Source organism: Athene cunicularia (genome assembly GCF_003259725.1).
Source record: "Athene cunicularia isolate RWA chromosome 7 unlocalized genomic scaffold, athCun1 chr7_part1, whole genome shotgun sequence".
Classification (NCBI taxonomy): domain Eukaryota; kingdom Metazoa; phylum Chordata; class Aves; order Strigiformes; family Strigidae; genus Athene; species Athene cunicularia.
Window position 1 is genome coordinate 31353339 of NW_020799107.1, and position 26315 is coordinate 31379653.

Here is a 26315-nt window from a genome sequence, read left to right on the forward strand (position 1 = left end):
GTTCAGGGTTTTATCTTTGAAAGCTAAGATTTTAATTGCATTTGTATTATTGTCATTATTTTCTGCCACTAGAACCAGATTAATTTTATTCAAAACAGTGACAGTTTGTTCTAGTAATTCTGTCCTGTTGTTATGAGGACAGGGAGCGGCATTGTGTTCAAACAATGTTGAGTCAGATGAAAAAATAAAAGGATTTGTACGTATGAGGCTGCCACAAACTGGGACACTGGGGAGAGACAATGAAGCCAGTGGTGGCTGGGCTGTCCTTGGAACAGGAGACATTCAGGGTAAGTCAAGCTTGTGAACTTGGGCCAGCTCTGCATGGAGCAGCCCTGCTGCTTTCTGGGTCCAGCTATCTTAGTGTGTCACTAGCTTAGCTTTGGGCCACCTGTACCATGTCCCAGTGTCATAGAAACATCCATAATGGTGCTTTTCTCATGGTGTCAGGACTCCTGCAGTGATGGGGGATTCACAGAAGGGATTTCTGCTCTGTGGTGCTCCTTCCTGTTGAATGAACACTAAATTTAGCGATGGGCAAAGTTCACACTCTTCAAGAGGCTTTCATGAACTGTACGCCCACCTTTGGGTTTTTTCCCCTGTTTTCCTGTGGCTCCTCTCACTCTCTCTGCTCGTGTGTCCCAGTGATTTCCAGAATCTGGTCGCCTTTTCTGGATAACAGCCAACAAGATTCAAATATGCTGCGGAATCCCTTTTTTTCCTGCTCATCATTGCCTTTACTGGCATCCCATTGTCTCCACTGTTTTTCCTGGACACTCTTAATGACTTGTCACCTCTGGTCTGCTCATCCATGTGACTGCTGGTAGGAACCCCCATGCTCACCCTGAATTTTTGCCAGATCTGTGGTTTCCGTCAATAATCTCTACAAATTCTGCTGTAGTGAAACAACACAATTCCAGTTGGGATCAGGATTCTGTCATACAGCAGAGGATATGGACACAGGGAAACTTTTTATTCCATGGAGTGCTAATAGTCTATGTCACTTTAATAAAATTGTGAGGATCTTTATTGTTCTGAAATACATTAAACCGTTGTTGCTCTTGGCAATCCGCTATTAACCCTCTTCCATGCTGTGATTAGCTTTCTATTCATACTTTGTTTCTTGTCTATTAAATAGATTTTAATTGAAAATAGGACTTCAACTTTGTGCCTTGTGGCTTCAAAAATAATTGATTCTCCTTAAAAACATAAAGGAACCCTTTCCATCAGGCATGGGGTGCATTAGACTTTCCTAATGAAGGGATGCACTGGACTAGTGTTGGCATTGTTTCCAGGCTAGTGAAATTACATTCACCACTTCTCCTTTGTCTAATTTTTTTTTTTTTTCTATAAAAAATCAGGTTAGAGAAATTACAAATGCTGTACTGGGTTTATCCCTATTATGTTTTACACATGTAGGTGTTTTTATAACACAACTCGCTCCTTTGTGATTTTCTCAAGTAATTTCCCTTTGTATTGATCCAGGTGTCTTTGGTTTTAAGTCCTGGCAAAGGCAGTAAGAAATTTCACAAAGATATGCCATCCCTTTTCATGTATGCTGGCAATCGTTAATTTGGCTTAGTTTTGCCAAAAGATATGGGAAACATCTGGATTTATTGCCTTGAGAATTGAATATTAGCTAAAATATGGCTGCACCATTATATAAGAAACAGTCATGATGTTCTTTGCATGTGTTTCAGATATACTAGTGATATTTAGAAATGTTTCATTCAGGTGTTAATATCAGAAATGCTTGTCTATTCATTGTAAAAGGTAAATGAAGTTAAGGTCCAGGAAAAAAAAAAATGTTATTTACCTCCTGATGAGTTGAAAAGCTAAATCTGAAAGGAATCATTGCAACCAAAATGCCATCCTATACATTTTTCCCCTCTGTCTGGTCATCATTGCTTTTTAACATAGTGTTGGTATGTATGCCTGCAAGTATGTGTCCATGTGACCATATTCACAGATAACTTATTTATTGGCTTAAAATTACATTATGAAAATAATCGTATCAGAACTGATTTCCTCTTCTACTCTTCCTCCAAATCACTACCTCAGTATAAAAATATATAGGGAAACAAGATACTTTAGAACCCAATTTATTATCTCCTGCTGGTAGCAATAACCTGAAAATAACAGCAAATAGTAAAATTCAAACTTGAGGCAGACACTGGTGCTGGGAACAGCTGTAGTCGCATTTATAAAGGATAGATTCAATATAACAGCTATAGAAATGTGCAATGTTTCAGAGGCTCCCAGATTAGTACTTGATTGCTTTTTCAAGTTTGTTCTATAGTTTGGGAGGAACACAGGATTTTAAAAGGTACAAACAAGTGTAATAAATAAGCTGCTACTTGAATCAGAGATATTGCCTCCTCCGACTCTTCCCTGGCTTCTGCCTTTCCCCAAAAGTGGCTAATTTCCGAGGGAAATAATTACACAAACCCTACTTTTTCTATATGAATATAAGAAAATGCCATTACAGAGTCAATTATTGAGCAAAATCAGGAGGCTATCTGGTATGTAAAGGTGGTCCTAGAAGCCATGTTAATTTATTATAGGCATAATATGAGTTTTTTTTTCCTGAATAGGGCATTCCCAGCCAGGCTGTCTGTGCCTTTTTGGAGGCTGCGTGTGTGAGAATTTAAAAAGTTCACAGAAAACACTCACCTTATAGTTCATTTAAAAAAAAAAAAAGAAAAAAAGAAAAAATATTTGTTATAGCATAAAAGAATAGCTATAAAAAATTACATCATGTTTTTAAATAAAACTGATGGATGAGTTGTCAATCAAATGGCTGAAGAAGAGATGAAACTCTTTTAGAGAGGACCCTGTGGTCCATCCAGTCACTCTGGCTATCGTGCTGCAAATTGTGGCTCTTTATGCCTGCCTGGTATTGGAAGAAGATGGTATCGTATATGCATTTATTAATGCAGCTTGTTTCTTTTTGTTCTTGTCTTATTCCCGAAGACTTACACTGGAGGATTGTAGTCAGTGTAGACTGAGTTATAAGCTGGCACAGACCTAGAATATATTTGGATATTTGATTGGAATAGTCTGTGTATTTTCTGATTTACATTTTACAGAATATATAGAATTACTTAAGGAGGTGGCTAAACAAGCAGTCTTATTCCAGAGACAAGTAGGATGTTGGTCCTGGGAAAAAAGCTTCCAGTGCTAGAATTAAATAGGGAAGCAGCCCGAGGGAGGAAGAGGAGCAAGGAGAGGAAGGCAGGGATTTCCTACAGAACAGGAAAGAGTCTTCTCAGCCTAACAACAGAAACTTGCCCCTTTTAACTTTTTGTAATAGATTTTTCTTGTTTTTCTTTTATCCAATACCAATTTAAAACACTCTACGCACCACTGGATGTAGATGGTTAGTTTTCAAGGCAGGAGAACCAACCTTCTTTATCTAGTGGCTTCCACAGTTAAATAGTTAAATGCAACGTAGAAACACTCTAAAAATCAGTGAGGAGGAAAGAGCCTTTGCTAACAATGATGCCTTGAGTTAGAGCAGAGGACAGGACTGTACTCCTTCGGTTGACCGTCTGCACTCAATTTTATTTCCTTTCATTTCTTCAAGTGAACTCTCAAAAAACAATACAGTTTTGCAAAGCTTGATGCTGAAAGGCAGGTTAAGCCATGCATGAGACTTCTTGGTAAAATAAGTACTCTTATCCTTAAAACTCTAATATTTATCTCATTCTGTCTGTCACTTCACTTGCCAGGTCTTTAGAAAAGGTCTGTTTATGTCAGCATTCAGGTGAATTGGATTTATGCCACCTTGTTGTAATCTCTAAATGAACATGTCAAAGGCCTTACAGTGTCTCAGAAATCATTCAGAAAATGGTCTTATTTTGCTAACATATTATCTTGCAGCTTAGAATTAAATCACATCTGTTGTTTAATCCTGTTATTCTGATTAGCTGGAATCATAAGCACTGATATTGGTCTGAAGTCTCAGTTTCAGGATGTGAAAATCAAAATTTATTGGGATGTTGAGTACTGAAGTCTTGTGTTTGAAAAAAAAAAAGAAGTGTTTTACTTCAAATGATTCATTTTAAAGAAAATGGTAAAATATCAGAAAAATATTACTCATATATTTAGCATATTTTTATAAATTCATTTCAAGCCAACTCCATGGATGGAAGCAAAGAAAAATAGACATGAAAAATAAAAACTAGGATAAAGCAAACTCAGTAGCTATAGAAATTAATGAGGTCTTGGTAATACCATGGTAGAGTAAACTCAAACAAACCTTTGCCTTTGAAAGGCTGCTTTGATATTGATTTATCTAAAGACACATCCAAATTGAGCCCATAATGTAATTAAAATGCAATATCATATAATGACTCAGAAGATAGATTTTGGTCTTTCCTCTTCTTTTCCTTCCTCCCTCTGCTATGAATAAAAAGGCGAGAGTTAATGAAACTAGAAATCTCTTATGATAAATGAAAATATAAAGGGAATCAGCTTTCCAAATTTATTGTCGGTATCAACTAAACTGCTACTTGGCAGAGTTTGGGGTCGGCTCATCTCTTGGATGAAGAGGTTTGGAGATCCATTTCTGCCTTGAGTAGAGGCGACTCAAGTAAATGTCTCACCTCCCAGGTAGGAAGGATGGTTTCTGCATATGTCTGTGTAGAAGAAACAGAGACCTCTGCTCAATTTGATTGAAAGAAGATGAAGAATATTCAAAGTTCTGGACCCTCCATCTGTCATTTAGAGGTGGCAGTGCCCTGAGGGGGATGGGTGTGGGGTTATTCCCCAGTGCTCTGGCTTTTGTCACCTGCCTCTGCCTGGCTACCAATTGCAGTGTGAGCTTTTTGGGTTTCCTTCTTATATGTCTTTCTCTTCAGTATGGTATAAAGTAGTCTCCTTGGCCATAAATGCGAGGAATTAGATTCCAGACTGTTGCTCCAACATTGTAGAAAACCAACACTGAATTTAGTTTTAAAGCATCTGTTTACCATTAAGCATAGTCTTAATTGGCCTGCTGAATATGAATGATTTAGATAAAACTTTAAGTGCCTTGCTGAACACAGGATTAACTTTGTGCTCTGGGATATATTGCACTAAGAAAGCACTGGATTTTGGTGCATTCTGGAAAACTAAGGCCAGCAGTAAACTCCGGATCTCTGCACATTAGTCAGTGTGAAGTTACAGCCCTGCTTTTCTTTTTTCCTTCCCCCCCCCGCCCCCCTCTTAGTTACTAGACCAGTTGATGGGAAGCTATGCCTGGGTCCTGCTCCATCCACCTCCCAGCTGTGTAACGTGCCATGCCCGGCCGAGTGCGTGGTGTCTGCCTGGTCGGCGTGGGGCCCCTGCCTTCACGAGAACTGCCAGGACCGCCACGGAAGAAGAGGTAACGGCTGCTCTTATATATATTGCTTTTGCAGCAGTGGGGGATCTAAAGCAGGTAATGGAATATTATGATAAGATTGCAAAAGCAGTAGTGTCAAATTCTACATTGGGAGCTTAATGTATTTTTTAAAAAATTAATCTAACATAGGATGAAGCTCTTAGATGTGCGTACAGGAGTGGAATATGACCTTTAAAAGCTTTTTGCAGTTATTCTTGGGAGAGAAAAAAAAAAAAAAAAAGATTTTCAGCCTGATTCAGATCCTTTTATCCTGCGCTGAACTTGTTAGGATTGTAAGGAGGATTTCTTGGGATAGCAGTTACAGACCTCCACAGTGCCAGGCTGTCCCTCTGATCCCCCTCGCAAGTCCTGCTGCATACCTGGATTCCAGGGCAGTGCTTGGGTGAGGTTGGAAGGTGTCAGCACTGAGGTCTGTCCCGCAGCCCTGCCATCTTGGAGTTAGGCCAACCCGAGAGATTGTTCTCAGTGTTCTGGGTTTGGTTTAAATTCCTGGAAGAATGCAAGTATGATTTAACTGCCCTGGATCTTAATTGAATAGGGTACGTGTCTGCCGCTGCAGGACTTTCAGATCCATTGCAGACCCTTTCCTAAGGCTCTAAGTGGAAAAGATGACTGTTGGATTTCGTGTCAGGGGATGAATATTATTGTTTGGAAATTACACTTTTCTGAAAACAGTGTAACTTTTTGAAGTGATTTGAGCTGGTCAGAATTTTTGAAATTAAAAAAGAATAAAAAAATATATGCTTAAATGTAAAGATTTGCAAAACCACTTCATTATTAAATTGTTTTGAGTGATTTATTTTTGATTATTTGAGAATGGTGGAAGGTTGGTCTTACAGTCTCTGGAATGTTTTATTTTTCATTTTCTGTTTTGTGGCCAAGGCATTTCCACGTCGCCTCCACTAATGTTGTATATTTGCCCCTTGTCTGAGACTGTTGTAGGAAAGACCACCATGTATTTTTTTTTCTGCCTTTCTTAGAATTCTGTGTCATTTACATAACAAAACATCCTGAAAGATACTTGCGTATTAGTTCTGCATTTTATATAGCAACATGACTTTTGGTTTTATTCAGGAGGTAGATTATGTAATCAATTCTTTCATTACTTCTGTAACCTTTTTCTTCCACTTTACATTTGAATCTTCCAATTTAATAGGATGTCATTTCAAAGAAATCTGATATGCATTATGTATCAGAAATCCTTATACCTTCATAAAGCAGAATACTAATTTCTTCGTAAACTGCTCTGCTGTATCTCAAAACAAGTCTCTTCATTAGTGGATTCCCAGATAGAATAGAGATGTCCTTTATATCTTCAAATCATTAACTGTTTCTCTCTATCGTAATATTATTCCATTAATATATGCATCAGTGGCAAATTCCTGTATTTGGACATGTTTATTTCTATCTAATGTTGATGAAAGGGAAAAAGTAATGTGAAAATGTAGGTTGTTGGAATTCTTTACACATTACTAGATTTCGCATGCCTGGACCATGGGCACATACAGCCAAGTACCAGCCCAGTCATTGTTAGTAAGTGTTGTACTCTTGTTTGTCTTTATATCCCCCAGTTCCAGATGCCCTATACAGTCCTCTTGCTCCTAGATTATTGGAACAAATATTTTTTGCAGTTCTTCTGTTAATTTAGTTTCTCTTTTTCCAGGCTTTAGAATGAGACAAAGGCAGGTCATTGTAGATCCCGTAGGTGCCCTGGCAGATTGTCCACATTTAATTGAATCTATTCCTTGTGAAGACCCGGTGTGTTACGAGTGGATCGTTTCAGAAGGAATATGTGTGACTGACCATGGAAAATGTGGACCTGGAAACCGCATCCTGAAAGCTGTATGCAAGAACAAGAAAGGTGCGTAACAGTAAAAAAGCCCCATGTTTTTTCTGGCCTCCTTTTAAAATGGAGTAATTGTGATTATTTACAATAGCTCCTTACTGAATTTTTATGAAACTTTCAGATTTTTGAATTGAATGTGATATTCACAAAAGCATAGTGCTGATATTAATTGGGATTTGGGAGCCTTCTATTCTATTTTAGCCTAAAGGAAACAGCTTACCAGTACAGGTTGTCACCTGTGTTGTCACCACTGGCCTTATTACCATAATTACAACAAAAGTGGAATACCAGTGGCCTGGTTCTCCCTAGAATCCTGTTGTTTTTTTTGTTTTTTTTTTTTGTTTCTCCACATCTTGCACTAAAGTAGGGCTGTCACTGAGGGCAGCAGTGCTATGGGCATTCACAAAATTAATCCGGCCTCTAGCATTTCTTCTCTCCTAATTTTTTAGCATACACCCTGAATGTTTATATTGTTACACTAACCCTCTTACAGTCATGAGAAGGGATGCTCAGTTGTGCTGCCAAAATTAATACAAGAATTAGATGTAAACGAAATGTTTGTACTAAATAATACTTTACTTGGCAGCAGTTTGAAACCTGCAGTGTGTTCAGTTTACAAGTTGTTAATAATGAATAAGTACATTTTTATATGACGTTTACAAACAACCGGCAAGAGCTTATGTCTTATGCTTGGTTTGAACCTCAGCCAAAAGTTTCATTTCTTGATAAGGTCAGTGTTGTCAGATCTTTAGATTCAATTACATGGAGCACGACTTTGCAGTCCTTAGTCTGTGCTATCATCTCAAAAGTGGCAAAACTGTGGAACTTTAGATCCTGATACTGTATCTGAAATGGAGATGTTGTCTTTTATATGGAACTCAGACCTATTGCAGGAAACAATTTCAATAACAAGAAGGGTTAATTGGCAAGCGGTTAACAATAGTGTGTCATTTACAAGGCATTAGGATCTGACAGAATAAAATGATGGCTGCTTTGAAGAGCACAGATCCTCCTGAAATACGTTAAAAATATATCTAATTTTCTTGTAAATTTGTGAAAATGGGACAAAAAACCTCCCTTCAAGTGTTACAGAACAATGTAGCTAGAATATGCAGAGTTGTCTCTGAATTTGGTTTAAGTGGTCTCTTCTGATGTCTAATCATAACTGTAGGTCTGATCCTGCAGTGATGTGTGCAGATGGAGTCTTGTATTGCTCTGAAGCACCATGTACTTCTCTTAAAACTGTGTACTGTTAAAACCATGCACTGTTAAAACTGTGCCAGCATCCATTTTTATGCTCTAACTTGCAACTTGGAAGGAAAGCATATAACATAGCAGATGCTTGCTGATCTCGCATCAGACTCTTCTCTGTGACTGTGATCCTTAAGAAGCCATGCCTTTGAAGTGTCTTTACTTAATTGTTCAACAAGATACTGGAAGTTTCTCAGTTCCCTTTTCCACTTTAGTTACTCTGTGTGTGATCTAGTTACCAAGGATCCTAGTTACCAAGAAAAAAAAGTTGGGACATTCTTCCTGCTCTGCCACCTCAAGGCAAATAATGTCACTGGACATAATCATTGTCAAGTTCTAATTGAGAAGGTTTCACAAGGTAATATCCAGATCATGAGGCAGATGAGAAGCACTGGTTAATACTAGTTTTAAACTTTTCTGAATCTTTGATCCAGTAGGATAGGACCAGTGGAGTCCTTAAAGTCAAAGTTGAAGAAAAAAGTCAATTTGTTTCTTACTCTGTCAATCCAGTAATATTAATTGTTTTGTTTATAACCTGTTTTGCTTCTGTAATGTTCTCTTAATTAGATTTTCATTCTAGTAAGTAGTGTATTTTCTTGGATAAAAGCTGGAGTAATCATTAGAGTTGCATAAAGTGTTTTGCCTGGAGTAGTTGGTCAGTTGGTAGTGGGAAGCCAGTAGGGAGTCATGTGAGACTGTGAGACATACCAATTACAGCTGAAATAGCATAAGTGCATAGCATTATACCGTTCAAAATTCTGTGCAAGTAACTGCTCTGCTGAAAGCATTTAGGGTAGCTGCATGATGTGCTGGTATTTTCATTTACTTAAGAATCTTTTGTAGCATTCAGCTCCGTATCCTAAAATCCAGTCTTTTATCCAGTCATTCTGTCATCTATGCCTGGCATTGTTGTTTAGTATTCCCACTGAATGCCTAAAGGGATGAAAAACTACTTTTTTTTTTTTTTGGACTTCATTAAATGATAAAATCCCATGTATCATCATCTTAAGAACAGTTCATTTGGGCCTGGAGTATGTTGATTAGGGTACTTTGGGTCTTCTGTGTATCCTGTGTGTAAGATGTCTTCATTTTCATATAAATGCAAGACTTTTTGGCATGATGCTCTCCTCTTCTTGCTGCAGTGTGTAACTTCACTTCTCTTTAGAAGTTAGAAGCAGCTGATCTATTAGTCCGGTTTGTGCTCACCATACTGCAGAAGAGCTTGGCATCGTGGCTTCTTGTCCCCTCCCTCCACCCACAGCATGGCTGAACCCATGTCCTTTGCTGTGTAATGCTGGGCTGTTGCATACTGCTCTCCACGGCTCAGAGACCTGAGGCCTTTTTGAGGAGGAGACTGTTTTTTCCCTTGCCAAAAATGAGCTTTATTTACACTGAGTGAAGCCAAAGTGGACTGGCAAGTTTTTTGGTCCGCTCTCCCATGGCACAGGACTTTGCTGCTGAGAGCAGAGCCTATGGGATCCTGTTGGCCTAAACCTCTCTCCAGCAAGGTGGAGCTTGGAGGTGCATCTTTGTCTCTGAGGTATGTTGATACTGAGTGAAGTGAACGAGGCATTAGCCCTTCTCTGTCCCACTTCTGGTCTTCCCAGTGTATTTTTCCCAAGCCACAGCTCTTGCTTGCTCGTGGTGCCAGCCCATGCTGTGAGAAAGGGTTGAGAGGAAGCTGTTGGGGAGGTGAGCAGGAAGCAGTGTCTAACTAACCTCTTTCTCCAACTGAAACATCACCTTTGGAGCCCCTCGTAGTGTCCTTTCTTCCCATTTTAAAAAGCTGTCCTTTCTGGTGAGAAGATTCTGTGGTACTGACCCAGGTAACAAACTGCTGCTGGCCTGAGCCAGAGCTTGAACAACTCGGGAGCGAGTCACGCGTGGGTCTAACTCTGGTTTGTAAGGTTTCTCTGAAGACTTCCATGTCAATGCAGTATCTTTTTGTAAGGGCTTGTATGAATTTCAGTGATGTATTATAGCATTCTTACTTCCACTCAGTCTAGAAGTACAGAAAAGACTTTTTTTGTTTCTTAAATAGGTTAATGTATGGTGTCTGTTGTGAAGGGGCTTCCATAGGACACGTACTATGTCCAGCATTTTTTCATGAAGCACTGTCTGTAGTTTGTGATTTGCAGCAGTTAGCATAAATAAAGAGGAATGAGAAGACTGTAATAATCTCATTACTTCATCATTATTAGGTGACTGCTCCTACCTATTAGTGTCTTTAATGTCTGTTAATAAGTTATTGAACATGCATATGGTGCTTGAAGGAAACTCTTAGTGTCTGCTCCATGTCCCTTGAGTGTGCCTCTTCTGTAGCATCAGAAGACAGTATTGTAATAAATCAAGTGAAATTAAATAATGTGTAGAAATGCAATGATGTAATGCATAGAATGGGAAAAAACCCCTGTGTTGCATGCTTCTTCCAAGCAAAATATTTCAGCAAAGTGTTTTTTATTTAGCTAGTGAAGGACAACACATGCTTTTGGGGAAGTCTGTGAAGCCAGAAGAATAGTACAGGAAAATGGATGGTGATACTAAAAATAGGATTGTGTGTGTCGCTTGCTACATGGATTTATAATTCAGATCAAAGGATTTATTTGACAACTCTTTTTTTATATTTACAGACAACCCCAAAATTATTTGTGATTTTTCTTGGAGTTGTTGTTTCAGGTTGTTCAACAAGGAATTGAATAATCTCCTGTTTGTAATGTATTCTTGATCAGATAGCTGCAAGTATTTGACATTTGAATTTGTCCAGTCTTGATTAGAACCAACAAACATTACTGTGCATTGACCAGATGAAAATATCTCTCTGAAAACTTTCCAGTTCACTCACTCTCTTTAAATGTTCCTGCTCAGCAGATACAAAACCACGAACATGGTCAAAACTTTGTCATTCTAAAATACAGTTGGACAGTAGCCAAAATGTTTTGCATTTCAGTTTTTGAAGACAATGACCAAAATCATATTTGTGTGCTCTGCTTGTTATGTCGTTGTGATAAGTACAAGCACTGTAGTACTTGTATGTAGTATGGTAAGACAAAGGAAATTCAATGTTGTAGTAGTGTGCAGAAAACTGCAGGTAATATTAGACAGCAGGATTTGGCTCAGCGTCAGCAGATAAAAGTTCAGTGCAAACAGGACTTGGTGTGCCTTCATAGGTAGTTTCCCAGTCTTTTGATTTAAATGCTGAGAAATACAACTGGATTCAACATATAAATGTTGTTGAGTTCAGCCTGATGGAGGCATTTGGGAACTCTTTGTATTTTGATTTTCCATCTCTATTTTAGGCTGTATTAATAATAGAAAAACCAGGTGGAAACCAGACAAACGTTCAACCAAACTGTGGTTTTTAGAAATACTTGTTATAGTCACATTGTGGGAGCTTATGAACTGAGCCATTGTTATGGTGAGGAGTACAACCTGAGCACATACGTAAAAGGAACTACAACAGTAAGTTCATGAAATAGCAAGCATGACTCATAAAAGTCAATATTAATTTTTCAAACATTTTATAAATGTTTCTGACAATAATGTAAACTAAATCTCACCTATTAGCAATGCTCTTGAATAGACTGTAAAATGTTATTATTCAGAATCATACCTGTAAGTCGTCAATCTATTTTGTTGTAATTCCCATGTCATCATTTATTAATTTGCTTCTGCTTGTTATGATTCCTACTAGAACTATTAGTCACAAAGATGATTTTTCTGTGACAGTGAACAGCATAGTATCTAAATAATCAAAAATATGAAATAATTTACACTGAAGGGCTCTGTTGATTTAATCGGAAATTAAAGGTTACTCCACTCCTAGTTAACAAATTAATCACAGCTCAAAAGCCTTTCTATATTGTCAGCTTGGGTATCAGGTTTTCTTTGTTTTGTGGGGGTTAAAATTGTGGTGTTGCCATCATAAAACAGTTTGTTGGAAGAGACCTTAAAGATCATCCAGTTCCACCCCACCTGCCATGGGCAGGGACACCTTCCACCAGCCCAGGTTGCCCAAAGCCCCGTCCAACCTGGCCTGGAACCCTTCCAGGGAGGGGGCAGCCACAGCTTCTCTGGGCAACCTGTGCCAGTGTCTTCCTTTTTGAGGGACAGTATTTATAACAGTGCTTGAATAATCTATTGGTCCCTTATTCATGCGCAGTTCATACAGTGATAGGGAGATGTGGGTGTCGAACCCAGAGGAGCACAGTCCAGAGGTGCCATAAGAACATTGCTGTCTCTTCTGTAGCACCCAAATGACTGTTCCTGTGACCTGTCACAAAGCCAACTTCTTCAGCAGCTTCTGCCTCACCTAAATGCTCCCAGGCACTTTGGAGGTTTCTCTGCACCCTTCCCAGCCATATCTGATAAATTCATAGTATCTGGCGGCTCCCAGGACTCATGGCTGTAAGGGGTGAACCCCCCTGCTACAGACAGTCTGCCAAGATGGTACCTTAGAAATCAAAGTGTTGCAATCCTACTGCCATAGCTGTTATGGTGGCAAGGTATTTTCTTTGAGTATTCTCAGTGGAGAATGGCTTCAACCTTCAAAAGTTACCCAAGCCGGGAGAGAGCACCCATCGCCCGAGCTCAGGCTCTGAGCCTCAGCGCTGCCAGACGTGGGGCAAAATCAGTCAGGAACATAAATTGTTGTGGAGTAAAAAATCAATCATCCTTATTTCAGCAGTGTTATGGCAGATGATTAAATCTAGGTTTTTCTTTTTCCTGGTACTAACATTAACTCCCCCCTCAAAAAAAACCCCAACCCCCCAACAAAAGACGACCAAAACCCCGGAGCATATTTGCAGGGAGTGGTGAATAGAAGAAACCCACAAAATAAGGATGTTCACCAAGCCTTTAGGCTTGTTGCTTCTTTTGCTTTTGAGAAAACCTTTATACTACTGCTGCTGCTGTTCTGGCAGTCCTGATAAGAGTAATTCCTGCACAACAGTTTTGTTTTATTTTTCTGTGCGATCTCTTTGGTTCTAGGCAGTCGGTATCTAGAATGTGGCACTTGCAAAAAGTCAAGAGGGTTTTTGTTTTTAAGTCTTAATATGTTCAATGAAAAAGTATGTTTAGGTGGAAATACATCTAGTCGCAAATTTCTGTTCCATCTGTCAGTTTTATTTGTAAAACTAGAGAACGCTATTTCAAAGTCATAATGTTTTCTTTAAGCATTTTTTAGATTAAATGATTAACGTTTCCTTTTTTGTAAATGAACTAGGCCAAGTCTTAAACAAGAAATCAAAATATTTTTAAAAGAGTTTGTTAATATAAAAGCAAAATATTCCATTTAGATTAAAAAAACATATTGCCTTATCTTGAAATTACTTTTTTCCTAAATCCTCCCCAGTCTCTTTTCAGTCTACTTAAAACTTAATACAAAGTTATGGAGTTTTTTTCTTCCTCTTCCCTTTTTTTTTTTTTTTGGTTCAGTGCCCAAACAGAAATCCATTATTCGCATGGCTCTATTGACAGAGCAGACACCGAAATCCTGTTGGATTTCAAGCGAACAGTAAAGGGAAGTAAGGTAATCAAAGCAGTGTTATTTTAAGATCCAATATTATGTTCTGCCAGAGCTTGACAGTGAAGCTCTGCACTTATGGAAGCTGAAGACTCTTTGGGGGTAGAATATTAATAATGGTGTGCTCAGTTACCTGTCTGTACTTGCAGTTCAATCGCAGTGTGTCCTGTGGTCCCTAAGAAGGGGTGTCCGCAGAGGCAGCTTGCGGGGTGTGCTCCACTTGGTGCACAGCAGCGTGAGAGGCAGGAGCATCCCCAGGAGCTCTGCTTGAATCCTCCAGAACGAGGGGGCTGCAAGTAGAGATGATGTCTGATTTTATTCCTGGTTGAGGGCATGAAGCAAGCAATTTCCTGAGGAGCTCCCTTTTAACATAAATCTCAGCAAAGCTGAGTTCTTACCTGGGGAGAATTCTTGATTTTTCCATCTTGTAATGGATTAATGATATAGAATGAATTTGCAGAGTCTGTTTAATTTCTTAGAGAAAAGATCTGCTGTGTTCAATTTTTTGAAAGTAAGTTTTAAGTAAGTTCTGTCTGGGGTATCCAAATAAGATCTTTAAATCTCTGTTGATCCATTGTGTCCAGTAACACACCACAATCTCTAATGGTACATCTAGATTTGGTTTCTCCTGTAAGAGTAGCATAAGCTAAGATTGTGATAATTCTTTATTTTAGAAGCTTAAACTTCTGTAAACTAAAAGAATCAGTTTTGTTTGTGAAATTAAAATACTTGTTTTCAAGTTAATGTGGCAATACATCTGTCTTTAATATGACCTTAATCTGTGGAGTAGTGAATGTCTTCAGTGATGCTTTTTCCCAGCTCTGCCTGTACATGGAGCATATCCACGAGGGCTTTGACTTACTGAGAGGAGGGGTGGAGAATGTGCTTCTAATGATACACAGTGAATGAGAGAACAATGAATAGCTAAAAGTTTAAATAGCTTGGTCGATGGATTAGGAACTGTTTTGTCTCGGCTTCTGAAATCGTTTAAAAAGAAAGTCTAACACACTGCTTTGGTCAGATTTGTGTGCTGTCAGCATTAGCAGGACAGAACTTGCAATGGGAATTTTGCCTGAGGAGGGTGTGATTAATACATATATGTTATGGGCTATTAATATAAGTGCAAATGGGAGGGGAGACAACTTCACAGCTGTAAAATTTGGAATTATTTTGTAGGGAATGGTAGAATTATCCGATTGCTCAACACACTTGCACATACAATCACTAAAATTAAAGAGGTATCAGCTCTGCTAAGCCTGCAGGTTCAATTACTGTCATGGGGCTCAGACTTCTGCTCCACATTGCTCATCCACCCTCCTAGTTTGTGAGTGTACCCTGCCATAGCCTGTCATTGGAACTGTTGATCCCAAACCAGTATGCTTTCCTGACTTAGAAATACAGATCCTAAAAGGCGACATGCAGAGGCTTCTAGCAGTTAGATAGGATCCATACTTCTCATTTTGCAGCGTGGTGGAAGGAATATATTGCAGTGTAGCAGCAAGGCTGATGAGTATTATGAGTGTTTCAGGAATCCTGAAGAATGATGTGTGGTTTGTTCAATAGATTTGAGACCCATTTTTTGGTAGTCATAAAGATTGATGTGCTCTTTGAGCAGGCTGGCTGTTTACGAGCCAGGTGGAGTGGATGTAGTTACCTCCATCAAGCCTTACCTCACAGCAGCTGGTACCATGCCAAATACTTGATGTCTCCTTCTGGAAACATTTAAAAAGACAAAATGCAGATTGTGACCTGCTCTAGGACTGATGCACTGACAATTTGAGGACAGACGCCATCATGAGTTCAAGTGAAATTACTGTCTTTGCATCCTCTACTGAAACTGATGTCTGCAAAAGAAAAAGAAAATCGGCTTTAAGTTAATTTTAGGGTAAGCTGCTGAAAAGTAAGAGCTTTCTTTGCTTAGTCACGATTTAATGGTTTTACTCCCTTCAAGATCATAGCAAACATATGGCCCACAAGCCAAAGAAGATAGAAACTCCAAAGTCTCTTAAGTAATTCTCATAGTAGCTACATTTGTGTAAGTATCTGTGTCTTAAGCATGTTGTGCTAAAATACAGGGTGAAATATCTGATGCTGGAAAGCTGGAAGGTTGTGGGTTTGAATCTAGAGGATAAACTCAAACATACTTTGATTAATTTTCTTTATGTTTGAATGCGAATATGTTTCATGATTTCCAGCTGAACTGTGGCTGTGCGTGTTCAAATGCTGGTGGTGTGATTTGTGTCAGTCATCCAGACGGCAGCTATAATCGGTATCCAGTGGTGATGTTAGCTCTGTGTAGTTGGCAGACAGAGATACCGGTGGAGTTTATTAGGGATACAGCCAGCTTTCAGCCTCCATGTGCTTGTCAATATAAGGTATTACAGCTACCTGTGAAAATAAGTTTTCCATGCCAGCTGAGCTAAGTGTGAGTTTGTGGTTGGTGCAGAATGCCCTCAAATGAATTTCTATGCAAAACCACAATTCTTTTCAGTATCTAGTGCTCCTTTTTGATACCAAATGTCTCCAAAAGATATTTTTCAAGACTTCAGAGCAGTGTTAAAATGGTGAGGGCAGAGGCCATTTCTTCCCTATGGCTGTTTCAGCAGAGAGACGGATTTTCAAAGTTCCAGCTCTCACTTGCACTAGTGAGAGGGAGCAGCAGGTGCTATTTTTTTAAAAAAATGAACCTGAGCTTCAAACACCTGTAGATTTGGAATTGAAGGTCAAGGTAGCTCTTTTAGAAATGGGAATTATAACATTAAGAAAAATATAAACATCACTGTCCTAGTTTCAGCTGTGATGAAGTTATTTTCTTCCTAGTAGCTGATATAGTACTGTTTTGGATTTAGGATGACAATGCTGTTGATAACACACTGATGTTTTGAGTTGTTGTTAAGTGGTGTTTATATGAAGTGAAGGACTTTTCAGCTTCTCATGCTGCCCTTCCAGCGAGGAGGCTGAGGGTGCACAAGAAGCTGAGAGGGGACACAACTGGGACAGCTGACCCCAACTGGCCACAGGGATAGTCCATACCATATGGTGTCAGGCTTAGTGTATAGACTGGGGGGGAACCTGCTTGGGAACAGACTGGGCATTGGTTGGTGAGTAACTGTTTTTCATTTATATCACTTGTTTTTCGTGGCATTTATTTCTCTTTTTGTTACTTTCCTTTTCATTACAATTTATTCTAAAAAAAAATAAAAAAATCAATTATTAAACTGTTCTTATCTCAACCCACAAATTTTCTTTCTTTTACAATTCTCTCCCTCAACCCACTGGGGTGGGGATGTGAGTGAGCAGCTGTGCAGTGCTTAGTTGCCAGCTGGGGTTATAACGAGACAATCACTTATTATGGCAAGATCTGTATTGCCCTTTATGTTTTAAATGTTATGGAATAAGTTTGACCTAAGTTGATCTGAGTTTGTGATAAAGGTTACCTAAAGAGCATGGCATGTGCCTGTGACTTGTAGATCTGTTATGCTGGTGCAGGAGGTTTGAAGAAAGTGTATGGAAGGATTAATATTCGTATACTAGGCTAGTGCCAATGTATACATTTAAACTATTTATGTATAAGCTGTTTTTTAATGACTAAGCAATCTATATGGAGTTTGATGATTTCTAATCTTTCAATTATGAGACTGAAATAAGGTTCCTGTATTGTATTTTGTAACTGCAAAAATATTTATAGTTAATTTTTTAAGTCTGGAAAATAAATCTTAAAATAAATTTATTTGGTTTTGCCCCTCACAGTATATTGTAGAGAAAAATCTCAGATTGTTTCAATAAGAAATGAGGAAAAATACCTGTAAATGCCAATAACAATTCTTGTTTTCTCAGTGAAATGAAGCATACAGCATAAAATAGCTCTTTGGCTGTTTTCTTTAAACTAAGCATAACTTCACATATGTGATAAGTTCATATTCTTTTTGGAGAGGTATTTCTTAAGAGCACTGATTCAACGAAGGGGATGGGAGCAAAATAGGATCTTTCTTGATCTGTATTTGAAAGGTAGCTGGATGATAAGTTTTAAAATTAACTTATGTGGATAGAAGAGAAGGAGGCTAGAAGGATTAATTTGAAAAGTGTTATTAAGGGCTGGATTCTGGATCTGCGACCTGAAGGTGGCTGGAAGGTACCAGGAGGAGCAGATAGAAGATGTGGCAGTGAAGGTTAATCACGTCCATAAGGGTTCTGTTTTTTTTGCGGTTAAACGGGTTCCAAAAGTGGCTAAGGATTTCACTGTTTTAGTACCAGTGAAGGAAGTGTTTAACATACCTATATATCTTCCTCATTCCTTGTACATGATTTGGTAATGTTTGTGTTAAGTCTCTCAAACACACAGCACCAGGCACACAATCTTGAGGAATAGAAGAAATGGAGATGCTTTACAAAACATTTTTATTCTCCTCATCCCAAGCAGAGGCACCAAGGCATTTTATGCTTTAGTCCCACCGTTCTCATTTTTAATACGTATAAAGGGGGTCCCTGAAAATAGTGGCTATTCATAGCATTCACATCAGTGGTATTTTCACCTGGTTTTGACATGGTGCTTTTGGAGCCTCTACACAGTTGCGACCTGAAAACTTCCTCAGGCTTTAGTTTCCTACTGGTGCTATCCCCTTGAGATACTCGAATTCAAAGCTTTTTGCATTAATACTGTCATTAAACCATTTGTATTTAACCAAATATGACAGCATATGTATGCGACACCATTCACACAACTTTTCTGAAGGATCTTGTGGCTAAATTGCAAGGAAGCCCAGCATGGGTTGTGCAGGCGTTAGCCTTTCACAGGCGTGAGGCTTTCACTTAAGCAGCCTTTTTGAACTCGTCGTATTGAAGACACAGCTGACAGTTTGCAGAGATGTTCACAAATTACTTAAAAAAACAAACAAAACCAAACAAAAATCCCCAAACAAACAAACAAAAAAAGCCCCAAAAAACCAAAGGCACGAATGGGAAAACTTTCATGTTTTACATACTTGTTCCATTTGTCCTCTTCTGAGCACTGGTGTTTGACTAGCCCATGTCCAGCCAGCAAATACGGCAGAGGGATAACTTTCCTTCAGTGGTGGCAATGGGTTGTGACTTTCTCCAACACTCAGTTTGTAGTTCAGGGAGGCATTTGAATCTTTAAGGGACCAACCCCTCTGTGAAATTCCATTTACATTAATAAACGGTTTCAGAATTTTCTGGTGTTCAGCAGATGGATAAACAGCATGATGACATATCCTGATTTCCTTAGGACGCCAGGCTAAGACAAGCCAGAAAACAGTTTTTAATGCATTTGATATTTTTCAAATTCTTAATAGAAAATTGCCTGATTTTTTGTTCAAAATTATTTTAGCTGAGACTTTTTTTTTTTTTTTTCCAAGAGAAATAGTCAAAACAGTATAAAGGCTTTAAATTAAACAGAAGATCATCAGGGGAAAGAAGTGACTGGCTGTATTTTATTGCATTCTGTATGTGAGGTTTAGCGGGCTGGAATCCAACTCGTGATCTAACTCACAAAAGAAAAAAAAAATGTTTCAAGATAAGCCAATTAAGTTCTCTATGAAGTAGTATCTAGGAATTTATTTTTATCAGACAATATTAAAAGAAATAAATGAAACCTGATTCTGTAGGCAGAAGGCTGAAACCTGGTAGTGACTATCTGTGATGGCCAGTGGTGTGTGAGGCTAGGGGCTTCCCTCCATCTCAGTCCACAGGAGGATTAGGGGTGTGGGCAGAGGAGAGACGAGAAGTTGGGGTGGGAGAAAAGGCTGGGAGCTGCCTGCAGCCATGAGGTCTTCTGTGCTCACTGTTCCTCAGATGAGGTGAAGGAGTTGTACCCAGGCTCTGGTTGTGTGCCGTGCTGTGCGGGTCAGCAGTAGGTTTCTCCTGAGGTTTATATAAGGAAATAATTTGAGTTTAACTTCAATAGACAGCTGCTCACGTTGATCTCTGACCACAGCCCTTTTAGTGGAGGAAAAAAGAAGGGCTTTTTTTTGGTGTAATTTAATCCTTTCCTGCTGGGGGGCCCTACAGAAGGCGCTTTCTGTAGCTGAAATTCCTTCGGTGCTGCACGTTGCGTGCTGGACGGGAATGATTGGGAGAGCCACCTTGATGTAGCGGTTCTGAAGCCTGTTGAGTGGAAATTGAAGATAAGCGTTGCACTTTCTTTGAGTTTCTTTTTATCAAGCTATTTATGAAGTAGAGCTGATTAAAAACAGTCACTTGTTTTGAGGTTAATGGGTGCTGGAGGGGAAGGGTGTCCCCTTAAACTAGGAAGTTTTGACAAACTTTTAATTAAGAATTCAGGACATGGAACTTTAGGGCTTGTTCTGCACTACTGAGATTGGCTCTGGGGCATATTGTTCTGTCAGGTTTTTAAAGTAAATCTTCCTCTTAATTGTAATTAAGTGTTGTAATGCCAGTACTCTTCATTAGGCAGCAATTTGTGATTAGTCAGGTGGTCATGATGGAAAGAGAGGAAGGAACATGTGATGAAATGGTAGAGAAATTGCAAAGCAGGGAAAAAGGCCATGAGATGCACCTCCTAAATGCTCTTTAACATCCTTCTGTTGGCAGATTTCCCAGGGAATTCCGTGCACTCTGTGGGACAGGGTTCGATCTTCACACAGACCCTGGCCTGTGTGGAAGCACCGGTTCAGCGGACCTCAATTAGAGGACTCGAGCTCTCTGAGTTGTGACAAGAAATGATGCTAGGAACAGCCATAAAAAGGGAAAACTCCTAATTCCCTCAAAACTTTGACGCCAAGCTATTATTTTAAGTGTAGATTACATTATCACATTTGTTTATCTGTGAATTGAATCTCATATTTAATAAATGGTAGCTTTTGTGAAGTGCTGGAGTGAATGTGTATTAGTGAATTGAGAAAGATTAGCTCTTCGAGGAGATTGAGAAGAATTTAAAATTCCATTGTTCGGTGTTTTTCTTTCTGTCTGTATGAGGCTCATCTGTAATTGTCTTAAATTAGGTATTGCATTTGTTTAAGAGAGTTAAATAAGTAACAAGATAAGGTATTTCATAGTTACTTTTAAAGTAATCAGCCCTTTTTTATCTTTAGTCAGTTTGCAAATGTCAGAGCAAAGCTTTTGAAGAGAATGTGCATACGAGATGGTGTTTCTTTAGGAACTGAATCACCCTTTATTCCTGGGATGCATTTTCCAATTTTGAAGCCTGGTCTTGCCATATTGTATGATTTTAGTGTATTCCTTTACCATGGTTGTTAGAACAGATGCATTATTTAAAAATTGTTATGGAGAATTGAGAACTGGACTGTAAGCATGAATTTGTTCAGTTCCAGCCTGGCAGCTGTGGTCTATATTTTGCCATCAGTTGTCTGATGGTGTTGCTGATGATGAACCCTCACACTGACCCAGTAATTACCAGGCCCTGAAGGAGAAAAAAGGAAAAGAAAGATAAATTAGTCAACACATCGATGTGGACTGGGTCACCAGCTATGCAAGCAGAAGACAGTGCTTTTTCCTTTCATGTCACCGAGGAACAAAAAGCAATCGCACAAAGTTAGTTCCTAGCTCAGTCCTGTGGTTAGTGGTGTCCGTGGGGATTCAGGCACTGCGTCCAGTGGGAGATAGATGTAGTTTGAAAAGTGAATTTTCTAGAAGAAGCGAGATTGTTTATCAGCCCCTATCAAGCAAGCAGAGTTTTCGCTGGGACTGGATGAGCTCAGGGTGCTTTGTTGGAGGGACAAAGTCACTTCCAGATGGTGTGAAGCCCACCTGGTCTCCCTTTCCACATCTCCTGTGACACTGCACTTAAGTCTGTTCTTGATTCGTGAGTTGTTTCCATTTGCTACTGTCAAAAGTGCATGTGATATAAAATACCAAGTCTTTTTTATAATGAAAATGTGATGACACAGCAGGACTGGTAAGTTCTCGTGAACTTAATGATAGATTGTTAGGCAGGTCTGTAGAAATGGTTCCATTTGTGCTTGATGCTTGATGTTTTTGGTACCAGATGCAAAATTCCCCTTACATTTAACATAGCAAGAATTTCCCCTCCAGTTTTAGCAGATTTCCAAAGTTTAATACAAAGTCAGCACAGTTTTGTTGTATGCTTAGTGCTGTGTCAAAGGAGACTGGAGCCAAGAGGGTGTTTTGTTCTTTTTCATGGTGTTTACAAATAAAGCTGACTGATTTGGTAACTCTCTTGGAAACTCTCTGAGACTGTAAATTTAGCAGAGTGCTCCCTGGGCATGCATAGATCTAAAGATAGTAGTTTCTTGCCTATCAATAAGTATCTTAAGGCCTTTACTTTTAATGCTATATACAACTTAAATCCCAGGAAGATAATTCCACTACTTCTGTTCATTTATACTATAGGAGTCTGCATTAATTCAGACTAGGCTAGGTTTTCTAATACATTATTTATTTAGGTCTTCAATATGTCTGTGGAGCTTCATGTGGTTGACAGAGCATATTCTTGTTTGTTAATATTATATGGCAACCCGTTTTCCCAAGATGCTTAAATGAATGCCTTCAATAAAGCTTTGATTTTAAAAGCCACTTTTTTTTTTTTTTTTTTTTAGAAAAATGCTCACTCAGATCTTGATTCTAAATATCTAGTCCAACTTATCCCCCTGCTCCCAGGCAATAGAAGCTTAGAAATACCTTCAATTCAATAAAAAAACAACCCTTACATGAATGGTGAGGCACTGAGCTCGTATTTTCTGACAGTCCACAAAGCTTACAAATCAAAATACATGAGAGTGCTGCATAAGTGAGGGTGAAACAAATGGTGTACAATGCTTGGGAATGAATGAGTCATGTGAATGAACACTGGCATGTACATCCCCAGCCCCATATTAAGATTAAAGTGAGTTGTCTGCTCTACAATTGCGTAATTGCTTCTGTGACTGATTTGGTGCTGCTTTGTAATAAGTTGTGAATACTGTATGCTGACCTGGTTAATGGGATGTTTACTAAATGAATATATTTGTATAGTGTAATAGGAGGATGTTTGGAAAAATTAGCGGGATGAGAAAGAATGGCTCGAGAGAGTCATTTTTCAGCAAGTGCTGGGGTTGTGAAGAAGGAGGCAGGCTGCCTTGCTGTTGGCGTTTGGGGGCTTGGATGGTGAAGTTACATGGGGCTGTGTCCCCTTCCCTCCCCGTCGCAGGGAGGTCGATGCCCTGGGCACACACACTGTCACGGACCATCCTCGTCCTGACTCCCCAGGTGAGCACAACACGCAGGTGACTGCTCTGGGCTTGGGGTACCCAGACTCTGCACCCCACTGAAGATGCTGCCAGTGTGGGGATGAGTGCTGGGGCAGGGAGCAGCCTCCATCCTGCAGCTGTGACAGCTTCATTTTATAAAATACCTTTCTTGAATTTAGCTATTTTAAGTACTATAGACTAAGATAATTATTTCATGAAGTAATATTATCTGCAAATTAACCTTGGATCTTTGCGTGGGTTCAGAAAGAGAGAGATAAGGAATTTTATCGCAAATTGCAGACTTACTGGGTTTAACATAAAGGCCGTGGCAAGTAATACATTTAAACTGCATTTAAGTAGTAAAGACCAGAATATCAAAGTCTAAAAGCAATAAACATTAATTTATTCAGAAAGTTTTTATATTTTCTTTCTAGTTTATATGTTCTTTTCACGCACTGTCATTTAATGAGGTTATATTCTGATTAAAGTAGAAAAATAAAAAAAGTAAAATGTTTTATTTCAGTAGATAAAAATGTAGCTTCTAAAATACATCAGCTTGCCCTGCATAGTCTGAGCTAGCTGTACAATTTTCCCTTCGTTCAGCATGGCTGCTAGACTAATGGATTTTGGGGGTAAAACTCCCCCTTATATAGAGTTTCAATTGAAATCCATATTTTCATTTTCAGTGACAACTAATACATTTCCTGTAATCCCTTTCAAATATTCACTGGCAGTATTCCCAGACATACATTTTGAAGGTTAAATGGTTTAGGATTTATGTACTATACTATGTAGGTCGGTCTGAATAAGCTAATAAGTCTGTACGGCCCCTTCATTGCCAGAGACCAGTTTGTATCTCAGAAACACTAGGGCTGCGGCAGCACAAAGCTTTGGCTGGTTAATGAACTGTGGTTCTAACGAGCCCAGGGTGAGGTGCTGGGCTGGAAAACTGCTTTTTCTGGTTGCAGAGCTCACTTGGGTATCGTTATGTAGGGCCGCTTCGTGTAGCGTAGATGCACCTTCCTGGCAGTTGAAGGTTTTGGCTCTCTGTCCAGAAGCATCCCTTTTTTTAATAGGCTGCAATTGACATGAATAAAGTGCAATAATTAAAATAATATTCCACGAGCTTTGCATTTTAGTATGGCAGTTTGATTAAAATTGGATCTGCCTTTTCCTCTCCCTTGAGGACCATTGCTCACTTCGTGGCTAATGAAGTGGAATGAGCACTGTGATCAATATTTATGGTGTCACTCTGGGCACCTGCAGTTCTTTCAACCCTTCTTGCACTGTGGAGCTGGAATGGACATTTTTAACTCTAAGCTAATTAATGGCTAACTGTGCAACTTGATGTGAAGTCTGGAAAGACTGTTTTTACTACTGTTTCTTATGAGCGTCACATGCAACTTTCACAAATTTGCTAATTCTTGTCATCGGTTGGCCACAAGTAGGAACGTGATTTTCTTAAGTGATCTACTTTCAGGTCCTTCAGTTGTCCTTTGCTGTTAGTTTGGGCTCTCCCTGTGTGGGGAACAACCACCCTTGGGGTACTAATTCTTGCCACTGCACGCACACAAAAAAGAACATGTATGGATTCTTTCAGCTGAGTTTATAGAATTCTGCCCTACAGCTTTTCTTCTTTTTATACTCCAGTCTTCACTACAGGTTCCAGTAACTGCTGAAGATAGCACATATTTAAGTCCAGCATGAATGCTGTGGAGTTAGTGTTAGTCTGTGCTTTTGCATCTTGCCAGTTTGGGGGCTGCTCCCAGCTGTGCCAGCATATTTTTATTTAGCTGCTCATGAAGTCCACAGACTATGGCAGTATTTTCTGTCCAAATCAGCCGTGCAGTACTTTGTTCCACAGTTCTTTTGTCTCTTGACTCCCTTCAAGGCTTTCCCAATATAATAATATCATCTTTGAACTCTTGGTGGGTTGGTTCGTTGCAAACTTTGCCCATTCCCTGCCAGCGACAGCGGCTGGAAGCAGTCCAATGTAATTAGTAAGTATTTTGGAGACTCCACTCTGGCAGCCCTGTTAAATATGTGCAGTGAAAGCAGGATTACTATGGGGCCTCATCTTTCTTTTTCTTTTTTCTTCATTATGGCATCTCTATGATCTGTAAGCTTATTTAATTGGAAATTAGCCATTTTTATTAAGACAGATCCCCTTTGGTCCAAGTCCTGACGTGGGATAAATGTATATAGTTCCCACTAAAGAGAAGGAAAAGGTACCCACGTACTCCAGGTGGAAATTTGCCCTTTTGTGTCCATTGTAGTTCTCCTGGAGGAGAATTTCATTTTCTAGTAAAGGCAATAAATTTTTCCTGCTGAGATAAGTGACTACAGAGGTTCATCATCAGGATTTGAAGAAATAAGCCTCCTAAGAAGATGGATGATGACAAGGGGAGTAAGAGTTGTTATCCAATCATTTGTCATGGTCCAGAACATTAAGATATATGGGTAAGACCCCAAAGTTGTGTAAAAGTTCCTTTTTCCAGCAGTCAGTTGGTACGTAATAACTTATCCCGTGCAGTCAGCCATTATTACATGCTCTCTGAAAACTCATTTTGTTTGCATCTCTTTGTATACACAGCACATAAGCAGTAACATCTTATATTGCTGGGAAGCATTCCACACATCATTGAAATGTAGCCCCACAGTTACTGAATAGAGACTGACCTTTTTGGTGATCATGTTAATTCCCTTCTCTCCCTCCTCCATCCCTCTCCAGATGTTAACATTGCCTTGCCTCTATTTCTGTGCTAGTGTTCTGCTCTGGGCTTTCTCCAGAGACTTTTCCCTCTGACTGCTTTTCTGTGGTTCCCTGCTTTACAGTGGTTTCCCTCTAGTTCTTCCCTTGTCTCAAGGCTTCAAAACCACGTAGCAGCCATGGGGTACAGTGTCAGCTAGTGAAACACTAGATTAAACGTTCATGGCTGTTGGAGTGCTTGTTAGAATATATGTATTAATTCAACGCTTCCTGCTGGTTTTCAATATGTTGGGAGGTTATGTTGCCAGTGAGGTGAGTTTAAAGCCTGTAAGTTGAATACATTTCAACTAACGGCTCGAGAGCATGTAAAAATCTTACTCTGCTTACCTAGTTTCAAAGAAAAACCTTTCCCCTTACTT

The 26315-nt window shown here is 39.3% G+C and overlaps 1 protein-coding gene across 1 annotated transcript in view; it reads left to right on the plus strand.

Moving 5' to 3' along the window:
- The window catches only part of THSD7B (thrombospondin type 1 domain containing 7B), a 363825-nt gene that overhangs the window by 173977 nt on the left and 163533 nt on the right, over window positions 1-26315 (plus strand). The window contains exons 7-8 of the mRNA XM_026852525.1: window positions 5210-5365; window positions 7047-7244. Coding sequence (XP_026708326.1) covers window positions 5210-5365; window positions 7047-7244 — 354 coding nt within the window. The remainder of the gene's footprint in view (window positions 1-5209; window positions 5366-7046; window positions 7245-26315) is intronic.